At 36.5% G+C, this 13372-nt stretch overlaps 2 protein-coding genes across 2 annotated transcripts; one reads left to right on the forward strand and one right to left on the reverse strand.

Annotated features, from left to right (window-relative positions):
- Window positions 1-1533: 1533 nt before the first annotated feature.
- LOC140822918 (cleavage stimulation factor subunit 50) lies at window positions 1534-8093 on the forward strand. Its single transcript, XM_073183894.1, has 14 exons — window positions 1534-1782; window positions 2268-2351; window positions 2462-2586; window positions 3386-3458; window positions 3581-3664; window positions 3741-3827; window positions 4008-4078; window positions 5918-5969; window positions 6081-6138; window positions 6272-6372; window positions 6463-6617; window positions 6775-6883; window positions 7407-7463; window positions 7714-8093. Exons 1-14 carry the CDS (start codon window positions 1666-1668, stop codon window positions 7864-7866), a joined length of 1326 nt encoding a protein of 441 aa, XP_073039995.1. The 5' UTR covers window positions 1534-1665; the 3' UTR covers window positions 7867-8093.
- Window positions 8094-8319: 226 nt separating this feature from the next.
- On the reverse strand, window positions 8320-11779 carry LOC140822917 (small ribosomal subunit protein mL104 (rPPR9)). The gene is made up of 2 exons (XM_073183892.1): window positions 10085-11779; window positions 8320-8679 (listed from the first exon to the last, which is right to left on the reverse strand). The coding sequence occupies exon 1, from the start codon at window positions 11712-11714 to the stop codon at window positions 10131-10133; it is 1584 nt and encodes a 527-aa protein (XP_073039993.1). The 5' UTR covers window positions 11715-11779; the 3' UTR covers window positions 8320-8679; window positions 10085-10130.
- Between the last annotated feature and the right edge of the window lie 1593 nt (window positions 11780-13372).

Here is a 13372-nt window from a genome sequence, read left to right on the forward strand (position 1 = left end):
AACCCAACGACCAAATTTCCATTGAAAGGATATGATGATATGTAAGGCCATAGCTCAGTTGAAGGACGAAAGTGTTGCTGATGTCCCCGCCGACTATAGGCCAAGGCACATAACGGAAAAGTGGTTAATGTTGCCTCGCCGCCTGGTACCATAGATACAACTGAGATTGATCGATCGACCGAAAGATGAAAGGATAGTCACAATTGAAGAAAGGATGATCACAATTAATGAACAGAATTAACCTTAAAAGGAATTTATATGTATATGTTTACGATGAAAGGAAAAAAGTTTAAAATATGCATATTCATGAAAAGTTATTTTTATTAAAAATATTTTCATTGTCGCATGTGAATGTATAAGTATTACTTGTTATCATGGTTAAGGTTTGTTGAGTCATTAAACTCACTAGGTGTGATCGATGCATTGAGCATGATTTTGATGATGTTGGAGACTTGATGGTTGAACTAGCTGGACTGATGATGCACATAACCCGATGACATTTGCTAGTTATTCCGCATTATGAGTTTTATGTTTTTGAAATGTTTTGAGAGGATTTAAGATTTATGGTATTTTTGAAAAATGCTAGTTTTAAGTTTGATTTGACGGTTTACGACTTTATGTTTTGCACTGCTTTCTTTTGGATTTTCAAATAATATGTTGGTTGGTTTATTTTAAATGGAAAAAATTATATCTATGTATATACTTATAGTCAGCCGAAATCATAAAGAAGAAGAAAAAAATCTATTATATTTTAAAGAAACATAAGTAGTAGACGTTTCAAGAACTATCCGAAAAAGGCTAACATGAAGCCTTTCTCTTCATCAAGTTGAGAAGACCAGATATGAACATTCAGAAGTTCATCAAAGATTTTCTGGAGAATGAAACACCATTTGTTTCATCACTCATTAAAAAAGACATCTCCACTAGGCGAGCATGTGGATTATGGGTCTGTCTCACATATATGGAAAAAGTCAAGTTTTTATTTAAGTTTTATTAAAATTCTGTAAATGAATCTTTTCTGTTAAATATCAAGCTTTGTAGAAGAAATATTTGAAGAGAAAAAATTATTATGTGGAACAAGAAATGGTCAGAATTAATATGCATAGAATGAACAAACTAGAAAGTGTCAGAATTCACGAAAGGTTTTGGCTCATATCTGACCAAGAACATAACGCAGAGACAACTCCAATTGGTGAAGGCCCACACAAATAACGTTTTCCCCGAGGACCATACAAAATTAAAAGATTCCAAGACAAAGATAAAAAATGAATGTGATCCAACACTCCATTAGTGGAGGATGAACACTCAACCGTCACAATATGACAAATCATTAATTAGTGTACACCAACTAAAAGATGTGGTCGGCTACAACTGGTAAAACAATTCACGAGTTTGAAGTTCGGATTTCAAATATAACAAGACCTATCTATTAAACTAATTTTTTATGGACATAGGAGTAAAGCCTAATTAAAAATAAGATTTGAGGCCCGACAACACAAAAATAAATATACAATTCTCCTCAACTCAAATATTCAAAATTAATAATCAGCCAAGCTACATGGCCATGTTCGAAATAATTCACAATCCGTTTCAGCCAAATCTGCCGATTGCTGCTGTAGGGTTTTATAAAACCCTAGGAAAAGTTGTGGGAGAGACAATTCCCAAATGGATAGCAGCGGCCTCAACGCCAGTGGATTGGAGAAGACATTGCAGGACGGCAAGCTTTACCGCCATGTCAATGCGCTCATTGTTGCCCATCTCCGTGACAACAATTTCAATCAGGTTGCTATTTCTTGCGATTGAGTTCAATTATTCGGCGATTTCTGCAGATATACTTAGTTGTATAGCTACTAGTAATGATATTCTGAGTAGTTGGTTTATATATTATGAAAGTAAGCAATTTCCAGCCCACATGAACTGCTAACTTGCAAGTTTCCTAGATTGGCATGCTACGTATCTTTTATGTTGCTTTGAGTTAAGCGTGAATTTGGGATGAAAATAGATAAACCAGAATTGTTTGTAAGAATTCAAAATGCCCTGGCAGACTGATTGAGGAAATTGTCATCGCTGTTTGCTGCTAGTACAAAGGTCGCCGCTGTTATTGCTAGAGAACTCTAAGATTTACTTCCTCTTGGGAGCATGCCCATAATTGCGAATGATATACATCTATTTTTGTGCATGATATTCCCGTAAAAAGTTTTTCTGCTCAATTAACACATTCAATTTTTTAATAATTTTTTATTTTACTTTTTCCCCTTCTTGTCCAGGCAGCAAGTGCAGTTGCATCAGCTACAATGACACCACTAAATGTTGAAGCACCTCTTAACAAACTCCAGGAGTTGGTTGCCAAGGTTAGTTGGTCTTGTGAATTATTGTGTTTTATATCACACAATCACAAAATTAGAAAATGAAGTAGTAAGAGATTAAAAAGATAATTGTTATGGTTCTATGTTTTCAACAGGGTCTTGCAGTGGAGAAAGATGAGATGCTGAGTGGGGGGGTATCTTCCACTACTTTGTTTGATTCAAGCATACCTGCAGGATATGGCTCAATACCTGCTCCTCGAGTTGTTGGTGTAGATTTCAGGTGAATCATTTGATCACACTGTTATGATATGGTATTGACGTGCATGTCTTAAGGCATGCTTGTTTGATGTGAAAATGTTGATTCCATCCCTCTTATATTGAAAATATAGATCTTTAGTGAATAAGATATTGATTCTGTAGATTTAACCTGCACAGAGCTTGGTATTGATGTCTTCCACCATGTATAAGAATGGTTGTAAGCTTTATATATCAATAAATAATCAGTTTAGTTTTCGGTTATCAGCATCACGGCACTACTGAAATCAACTGAGCCGTAGGGACTATAATCCAACGAAAAATGTGATTAGTATGTGAGTGAAAGGTTGTCGTTTCCTAGAGGAGCTCCATGGGATGTTAGGGTTAGAAAATCTATAAGATCAACAGTTCCAACCAATTGCGAAATTCTCTTTATAACCATAGATTCATAATGCTCAGAATAGTTCGTTATGTGATAACCATGAAAGTGATGCATATCTTCCTGTTTTTAAATAACTAGATATAACTATAGGTTCATAATGCTCAGAATGTAATGTTCTGATATCTTCTTTTGTTCCTCTATTTTCTTGTTTCGGTGCATATGACATCTTTGCAGCACCAGATAAAACGTCTGCTCTTGTTGTTGCCATTATATTAGTTGATCGAGGTTACTAATCTGACCAGTGGCGGCACTTTTACGTAGAAATAGAAATAGATTTATTATTCAACACCGTTGATCATATTTATTTAATTTGGATTTTTTTATCATAGGGATTTGTGATATTTCTAAATGATGAGTATTACAAATGTTTTGTGTTAACCAGTGCTTTGCATGATACAAAAGGAGCATCAAAGACCTTTCCAAAGCATGAAACACGGCATATTTCAGAACACAAGGTAAACAATCCTTGTAAAGTTTAAATGTAGGAAGACTACTTCTATTTGGGCAAGAGCTTTTACTTCACTGGAAAATATGCTTGAATAATCTCTTTCCGTGAAGTTAAGTTCTATTTATGTAGAATGTTGCTAGATGTGCAAGGTTTAGCCCTGATGGAAGATTTCTTGCAACTGGAAGTGCGGACACGTCAATTAAGCTCTTCGAGGTGTTGATTCCCCCCTAGATACTGACCTGCTCAATCAATTTTCTCCTGCTCATTGATTTCTGATTTTGTCTCGCAGATATCAAAAGTGAAGCAAATGATGCTTCCGGATACAAGAGATGTTCCCGTGCGACCTGTAACTTGGACATTTTATGATCACTTACAAGTAAACATTCAAAATATATTTATCTTAATATTCAGCCACATGAAACAAACATATGCTTATATGTGCAATATTATATCTCCGCGATGTATTTGATGACGACATTACTTTCTTACTGAGATTCTCTCTCAAGTAAGACATGTGCGTTCCTCCATTTCTAATGGCCTTATCTTACGGCTGCAGCCTATCAATGATTTGGATTTCCATCCTCAAAACCCTGTTTTGATTTCTGGTGCCAAGGATCGCACAATAAAGTATGTTATATTTGTCTTTGAAATTATTTTGGTGCTCACTATGGATTGAACAAATTTATTGGTCTTCACATCTAATGAAAAAAGTTTAAGAGAGGGAGGGCATATGTGGATTTGGGATCCTCGCCATGAGTAATATATACAATGATAAACACTATAGGTTTAATTAGACAAAACAATTTTTGTTTTCAGATTGTGGGACACGTAGTAGGTTGTTTACAAATTTTCTTTCAGCAAGTAGCCAAATACCTTATGTTCCTGTTTTAACCAACATAGGACTGGTTAATCCTCAATCAGGATTCAACTTAGGACCATAGCATGCACATGTCATTTTAAATAGCCACCTGTTTTCTTGCCCAAATTTGACGTATCTAGGGTGATTGACTTGGATTTCACCTCCAATTGCCTTTCGATGTCAAATGTAACATAAATAATTTCCTATAAGTATTTTCCATGTCAAATAATCTATCAAATTAAGTTAACACTACAATTACAGTTAAATCCTAAAACCCATAGTTAAAAACAATAAAATCACTTCAAAGCTACCAACAAATTATTAATATGTACTAATCCAAATGTGAGTTAAATAACCTTTACCAACTTTATGGTCGGCATCATGCTTTTGTGCTCTAGGACACAACTTAACAATGCCACGAGACTTGAGGAAAAGCATGAAGTACTTTTATTGTGTTGGATGATCAATCCAACAATCAAAATAATAGAACTTTTGGGCGATATCTTTGGTGAATCCCAATGCGCATATTTGTAAAAACGATTTTGTGCTGCTTAATCAAATTTTGGCATGGTTCTCCAACAAGCTGGAGTATCCCAACAATAGCCGAAATATGCATACTACTGTTGTATGTGTGGGTGTGGCCATCTATAATTTAATGTAATATCCCCAAAATACATGAACACCAGAACACATATATCCAACCGACATAAAGCATACATGCAGACACATGTATGTGTGTGAGGGACGGGACATATAAATCTCCAAAAGTTTCGCAGTGAAGCCATTGATAACTACAGCAGTAGTAACATTTCTTTTTTTTGATAAGAGACATATATTATTACTTACGAAATAGATGTTTGGTACAAAAAGCGGATAAGACATCCGCTAAATAAGAAAGTAATCCAACGAAAAATTAAAAGCAAGTACAAGACATCTTAAACTAGAACAACATTCCAGTCCCTGTAAACTTGAGAGACACTCAGATGTTCGTAGTCTTTCTGAATCTTCACCCAACATGCAACTCTAAATTTCACTTTGTCCCATAGTTCTTCAACCACCTCCTCCTTATCTTCGAAAATTCGCCTATTCCTCTCCATCCAAATGGACCAAAAGATGCAGTGGACGACGGTGAACCAGAATCTCAAGTGTTTCCTTCCATTGTGCAAGCTCGGTTCGACTGTGTACATATCCTTTGCCTTATCCGGTACAGCCCACACCAATTCCAGCTCTTTAAAAGCTTTGGACCAAATCTGTGCAGTAAAAGCACAATGTAGGAGAAGGTGATCTTGGCTCTCTGCGTTGGTGCGGCACAGACTACAGCAATGCGGACACAACAGCAGTAGTAACATTTCTCAATGCAAAAGGGTACTACAACTGCTCCTAGTCCACCTGCTATTACCAATGCTAGTCGACTTCCAACCCTTGTCATAGACTCCTCATGAACAGGATTGCCGCCTTTTTACATTTTGTCAGTATTCATACCGATACTTATATGTCAAACTACCTTAAACACCATGACCACCCAATGATAATGGGTGTTATAGAGGGAGAGAAATTTAGGGTTGGTGTGCTGGAAAAGACATTTATACGACGCTTTGCAATACCAGGTTCTTTGATTTTTCAAGACCAGTTGCGAGGAAGGCATTCAGAATTATTCAGGTTATCATTTCTTATATTTGCCCATATGTAAATATGGTGCTTGGTTGTGAAGATCGTAATTATTGTTATGTCTTTATGTTTGTCATAATGAATTTTCTCATCGTTCAACAGGATACTCACAATGTGAGGTCTGTATCATTTCATCCATCTGGAGATTTTCTTTTGGCAGGTTGTTATTTTAATTTTTGTTGCAACAGTGGGGTTGTTGTTATTTGACTCTGTAAACTGTTATGTTTTTTAATGAACACGTTGTGTGTTATGGTTGAAAAATGGGTATCTTATAAAGCTTCAGTTAATTACAGGAACTGACCATCCAATCCCACACTTGTATGATGTTAACACCTTTCAGTGCTACCTTCCAGCAACTGTTCAAGAGATTGGTGCCAGTGGAGCCATAAATCAGGTATTATCCTTAAAAAGATGAAGGATCCAATCTTCCATTGTGTTTCCTGTCTCAGTTGAGCTGTATCTCTCAAATTGCTTTCTTATGCAGATCAGGTATTCATCAACAGGTGGCATTTATGTTACAGCATCAAAAGATGGTGCCATTCGTATTTGGGATGGGGTAACTGGTCATTGTATCCGTTCGATTCTGAATGCACATGGAACAGCAGAAACCACCAGTGCAAATTTCACGAAAGATCAAAGGTAGAGATTGGATGATATTATAGTCTGTATGGAGTTCTTGTCCTTGTGAACCGCAACTCTTTCAAGAGATGCATCATCAATATTACCACATTTTTACTTATTCTGGGACCTGTGTGCATAAATTCTGCTTAATATCTCATTTTGAGTTTTTTCTTAGGTATCTTCTCTCATCTGGAAAGGATTCCGTCGTAAATCTCTGGGAAGTTGGCACGGGTAGATTAGTCAAACAATATTTTGGATCCACTCGTACACAGTTGCGGTGCCAAGTAGGTTATTTTTCATGATTGTTGTGGCACTACCCAATGTCCTTTGCATCAAATGTTCCTTCTGATATGTAGTTTTATTTTTCTGCTTGTCGACATATATCTACTGGCTGGAAAGCTTTACAACTATTGAAGTTTTTGCAAATTATTTTTGGGCTCTACTCCCTTAATGCCGTGGGCTCTAGAACAAGATTAGTTCATATTTTTGTCAACCAACTTTTATAAATAGAACTTAGTGAAAATCCCTTCCTAGTTGCATCAGAGCAGGGTCTAATTATTCATTTTTATTTGCTGCTGGAGTTTGGACAATCATGCGTGGATACCTTTTTTTAATGAAAAATCTGTTTTGGAAGATAAAGACAAGGTAATGTCATGCATCGCAAAATGTTTTATCACTAAATTTCAGTGTTTATTATTATTGCTGCATCGATTGAGGTTATGCATTTCAAACTTAATAGTCAAATTATGGTACACTTGTACATTGATTTATGTTGATTAAGTTCCATCAAAACATTTTATGTCGCAGGCTGTCTTTAATGTAACGGAAGAATTTGTTCTCTCCATCGATGAAGCGAGCAATGAGGTTGTTTCCCGTATGAATGTTAACAGTTTATTCAGGTTCTTTTACACTACACCCAATGATATACGTAAAGGTGTTATCGAGAGTACCATTGGATTATATACGTCTTGTATTGGTCTTATCAACTTATGCATGTCCCTTGTGATAATGCAATGGTAATCAGTGCACCCGGCGTATATTGGCGGATGGGGGTGTTGGTATAGAGAGTTCCGAATTCTTCCCTTCGTGATTGGTGATATTTTTTGCTCTGCAGATTGTTATATGGGATGCTCTTACGACTGAGAGAGTAGCTAGATGGCCGTCAAACCATATTGGCATGCCTCGTTGGCTCGAGCACTCCCCCGTAGAGTCATCATTTGTCACATGTGGAACTGACAGGTCATTGCGATTCTGGAAAGAAACCTGAATGAACAAAGTTAGAAAAACTCCCACAACTTGAATTGTTAGGTGGTTTACACTCGTTACAGGTTGTGATGAGAGTTTTGGGGACGTCCAATTAGTGCAGTTGTTGAGTCCTAGGTTCAATCTAGATACATCATGCAATGTAAAATCACCAACACATCCAAGTTTTGCACAAAAGCATGTATCATTGTTAAATTATGCTTGGTTACTTGGAATTGAATGCTTGGAATATGGACTTTACCCTTCAAATTTGGATGCAATTGCTTTCAAATTTTGATAATTTCAAGCTTTTATTTCCCTTTGCAGATGCTGCATCTCTCGGCTAAAGCTTCTTTAAATGACACTAAAGAGAGAATAATAAAATTAAGAGCTGATGGAAGTTGCCATTATGCGAGTAACATATGCGTAGCGAATTTGAGAATCAACATCTTACAATAACTGTTAATAAAAAAAGAAAAAGAAAAATACAATCAATTATCGTTCTTGAAAATGATGTGATTTTAATTATTAACATCAGCTTCAAGTGCTGTTGCGTCCAAAGTAATTCAACATAATAAAATAACAATCCCATTTTCCTCCACAAATCAATTCCAACTATGGAAGTGAGATGATGAACTAATACATCCGGTGTGAAATTTTATTTCATTATGGAAACAAAAAAGTGGACCTTGTGACTACGCCCCAGATTCATGTCAGAAACAAACTAAGAAGCGTCTCAAAGTTTAGCCGTGAAAATGTAATCAGAATCCGGATTGTCTCCACCTTTCAAAATCTGCACTTGGATGGATTCATGGAGGAAACCGATGAATTCGGTAAGCTGCAGACAATGGTTGTAAAGAATAATCAACATAGGGTAACCATCAATCATTTTGATACCAGACTGTTGCGAAAAAACGAACAGGAAACAAACCTTCCATGCATGGAAACAACTACAACTTGTAAATTTAAGGACATTTTTACAGTACCCGAGCATGCTACTCTAAACACAGTCATCTAAACACGTCGCTATGTTGATGCGAAACAAATATGTTTACACATCGTATGTCGTGATTGAAATAAACAAATTGATCTAAAGAAACTAAAGTAATTGCTATCGGTGGTACATATTATAACAGCAGCTATGGCAAGAAATTGTACAAGTATGAATCATTCTGTGGAAATTTAGAACCACTCGAAACAATGAAGGTTCCATTAAAACTTTAAGACTCCCAAGTCCAATGCAGGTTTCAAACAAAATTAAACCATTAGACTTGCTGGAGCACAAATGGCACAGATTTTAATACAGTTGACTGAAGAAAAATTCATCCTCAACCAGGACCAGAACCTAAAACAGTACTCAACCAATCTCTGGTAAGTATATAGTGATATCACACTGAGAGGGATATTGATACAACAGTATTAGCAAAACTTTAGTTTTTACATTGAAAAGTAAACAATACAGAAGAGTATCTAGTGCAAGTTTGGATCTACACCAACCTTCAGCCAAGTGTCATCCATTAGAGAGAGATTCAGTTCCAAAATATAAAGATGAGGCTCGCTAAAATAGCCACACGATGGGAATACATTCAATTTGGATGCGTACGGAGAATCGGAGATAGCTGAAGTGGTTTAACTGACTATTTGTTGATAAAGCACTTGAATCGTTTAAACAAAAAAGTGCAAGCAAAAACAATAAAATGTTTTTTTTTTAAAAAAGCATATAATTTTTATGACATGCAGAAAATACTGATACCACCGTACAAAAGGAGGGAAGAACAACTCAGAATGCAGAAACAGGTGGACATAAAAATGTAATTGAACTCGTGCTCGTGAACAAAGTATACATCACTTCACCAAAGATAGTGTCCAGACCACAAAGTAGCACCCACTAAAAGCACGTGGCAAGCCTTATTGAGGACATCCAAAAAACATAGAAACATGAGGACCTTTTATCCCCTTATGATTCACTCGATTTCTCAGTTTCTCTCTCTTTGTTTTTCTTTTCCCAATTCATATGATCATCACATAAATAGATTCAGAACTACACATATCTTACCCGAGAAAGACCGCACAACACAATTTTCCGAGGAAAATAACATGCAAGGATATCACATAAAGTGAGATTTTCAACAAAAAGAAAAAACATAATTACAAATATAGTGGACTGTCTCAGAAGTTATAACAAACTATAAACTTGATAAACAGATGAGAAAGCTGATAATAAAGAATTTGATCCACTTTACCTCCTCCAAAATTGTTTGTCATACACTCCAATGCTAAAGAGATTAACTAATAAGCTCGACGTGTTGCCCGCTTTGGCTTCTTCACGAAACTCAACCTGATCTTTCTAAGCCGTCTTCTTTTCCTAGCCATCTTCTCGGGCAGTGTCTCCCTTTTCTTCTCCTTCTTTGCAGTGGTAGCTTTCTTCTTCACAAATCTAGGATCCACCTTGTATGCTTTTGGCTCAACAGGTACCCCATTGCTCTCAGCTTCTTTGTAAAGTATATTCGCCTTATCCAGACGTCCATGAGCACACAATTTTCCCATGAGCAAGTCGAAAGTCTTAATGCCCAGTTCATGACCCTCCTCCTTCATCTTTGCAAAAACACTCATAGCATGATCTATTCTTTCGATCCCACACAAAATCTTCATAAACTCATAATAAGACTTCTTATCTAGAGCATATCCAGCAGATTTCATTCTATCCATCATCTCATCACCTTCCCCAACTCGTGCAGCCTGATATAAACTCTTAATTAGCACAAGGAATGTAGTATCATTGGGGTAACATCCCCATTCCCCCATCCTAGAGAAAAGTTTCATCGCATCTTCAGTTTTTCTAATCTTACATAAATTAGTAATCAGCACATTGAATGTCTCCACATCACGTGGAACACCCTTTCTTTCCATTTCAATCAACACGTTTTCTGCCTCGGATTGAAGTATGAATGGATCCTTCTTTCGGCAAAGCCTACAAACACAATCTAACATGGAGTTGTACGCATATGTACCAATCTCAAATCCTCCCCTACGCATTTCATCAACCAATCTTTTAGCTTCATCAAATTTCCCAGCCACGCACCACCCATCTATCAGCGTGTCACATATGTACTCATCTGGAAAGAATTCACTAGCCAAACTCTTGACCATTTTTTCAGCATAATTAGCATATCCATGCTCACATAGACTCGTAACAATGAACTTCAATGAATCCACATTCCTGGAGAATCTATAATCTTCTTCCATTCTATCAAACAATGACACTACGTGTGTTGGCCTGCCAGCCCTAACCAGCCTATCGACCAGAGCCTCGAGACATTTAATCCCAGCTTCTCCACGGCCATCAACAAGAACTTCATGGGCCGCCTTGAAATCTTTCCTTCTACCAAAATAATCAATAAAGTAGGAATAAACCTCATCGCCGAGATGAAAATCAGGTTTTGACTTAGCCCACTTGAAAAAATCAAGGGCCGCTCGCCCTGCATCAGGTGAAATATTCAGTGTGTCAAGGATCAGCGCGGGGGTGATGGCGATGTGAGAGAAGGAAAGATCCAGTCTTTGAGGCAAAGGGAGAGGCTCCTCGTCTGGGGTTTTCAGAAGCTCAGCGGAAAGATCTTCTGCAACGTTTTTATTTTCCTCTTCATTCTTCTCTACGTTATTATTGAAGCTCCCGCTATCATTTGTAACGGAAGAGAAAAACCTCAATGAAGAGTGCCGTGGGGAGAAAAACTGGAGACTAGAGGCAGCCGAAGTCGACGTGGGAAACGGTCGGAGGAGCGGCGGAGGTTGGTGGAGAAGATTTGGCCGCGCAGAGAAGCAGCGAAGTAGTTGGCGTAATTGGAGTGGCGTTAATGGTGATATGGGCTTACGCATTTTCAGAGTGAGAGAGGACAGTAAAATGGAATCAGGGAATTTCAGGGTTTAGTTGGGGGAAGACTAGCAATCTGATATGGCGAGGTGCACAGTAGTTAAGGTGGGGTTCTGTATTTGAACCCTTAATCTATCTGTAGACCAAATTACCCTTCTTTTTAAAAAATTCTAAAAACATAAAATTGACTAAAAAATATGAATATCGTTGTGAAAAAGTAAACATTTATGGTAAAAAGTAAAATGTGAAATTCTCAAAATTTACTAAACTACATACTTTATAATATTTTTCTCTGTACTCAATTGTGTATTTATTCACAAATGGTGAGGCTATTTATAGAATTTATTTACAAATAATCCAAAAATAAAATACATCATTACCTACATCATCACACATTAATTTTCAATATTTACAACTCTTATTTTCAACATTCAAATATTAAATACACACATTTTAAATATTATTTTTCAACACTCCCCCTTGTGATGATGATCATAATGATTGTCTTCATTACGTGTTTTTATACCGCCTCGTTAAAAACCTTAATAGGAAAAATTCATTGGGATAAAAACAATAGTAAAGAAAAAAGAGTGCAGTCATGTAAACTCCCCCCATGTTGATACGAACAATTCTTCACAAATTTAGTAGATTGCGCATCTCAATATTATATAAGTGCTTTCTGAATATTGTCGTAGGAAGTGCATTTGTGAAGAGATCTGATGAGTTTTCACTTGATTGAATGTAACGAACATAATACATTTATTCTTCTCAAGCTCCTTAGTGAATGCGAAGAACTTAGGAAGAATATGTTTAGTTCTGTCGCTTTTTATGTATCATTTCATTTGAGCAACACATGTAGCATTATCTTCATATAGTATCACAGGCTTCTCGTCGAATGATAATCCGCATGAGATTTGGATATGTTGGGTCATTGATTTTAACCACACACATTCACGACTTGCTTCATGTAGTGCAATAATCTCGCCATGATTTGATGAAGTTGTTACGAGCGTTTGTTTCTGTGAACGCCAAGAAATTGCAGTGCCTCCACGAGTAAATACATATCCAGTTTGGGAACGTGCCTTGTGTGGATCAGATAAGTATCCAGCATCGGCATAACCAATTATACTTGGATTAGCATCTTTTGGATACAAAAGTTCCAAGTCTGTCGTTCATCGTAGATAACGGAATATATGTTTAATTCCGTTCCAGAGTCTCTTTGTTAGATATGTGTTAAATCTTGCCAACAAATTTACGGCAAAAGATATATCAGGCCTTGTACAATTTTTAAGATACATAAAGGCACTGATAGCACTTAGATATGGTACTTCTGGACCAAGAATATCTTCATCATCTTCACATGGACGGAATGGATCCTTTTCTATGTTTAATGATCTAACAACTATTGGAGTACTTCAAGGATTTGATTTATCCATATTAAAATGTTTAAGGATCTTTTTTGTATAATTTGTCTGGTAAACAAACATCTCACATTCTTTTTGTTCAATTTGTAAACTCAGACAATACTTGGTTTTTCCAAGATCCTTCATTTCAAATTATTTCTTCAAGTATGACACAACTTCTTGAATTTCCTTATTCGTTCCAATGATGTTTAAATCATCAACATATACAACAATAATTATGCATCCGGATGTTGTTTTCT

The sequence above is a fragment of the Primulina eburnea genome, chromosome 2, assembly GCF_022965805.1.
Source record: "Primulina eburnea isolate SZY01 chromosome 2, ASM2296580v1, whole genome shotgun sequence".
Classification (NCBI taxonomy): domain Eukaryota; kingdom Viridiplantae; phylum Streptophyta; class Magnoliopsida; order Lamiales; family Gesneriaceae; genus Primulina; species Primulina eburnea.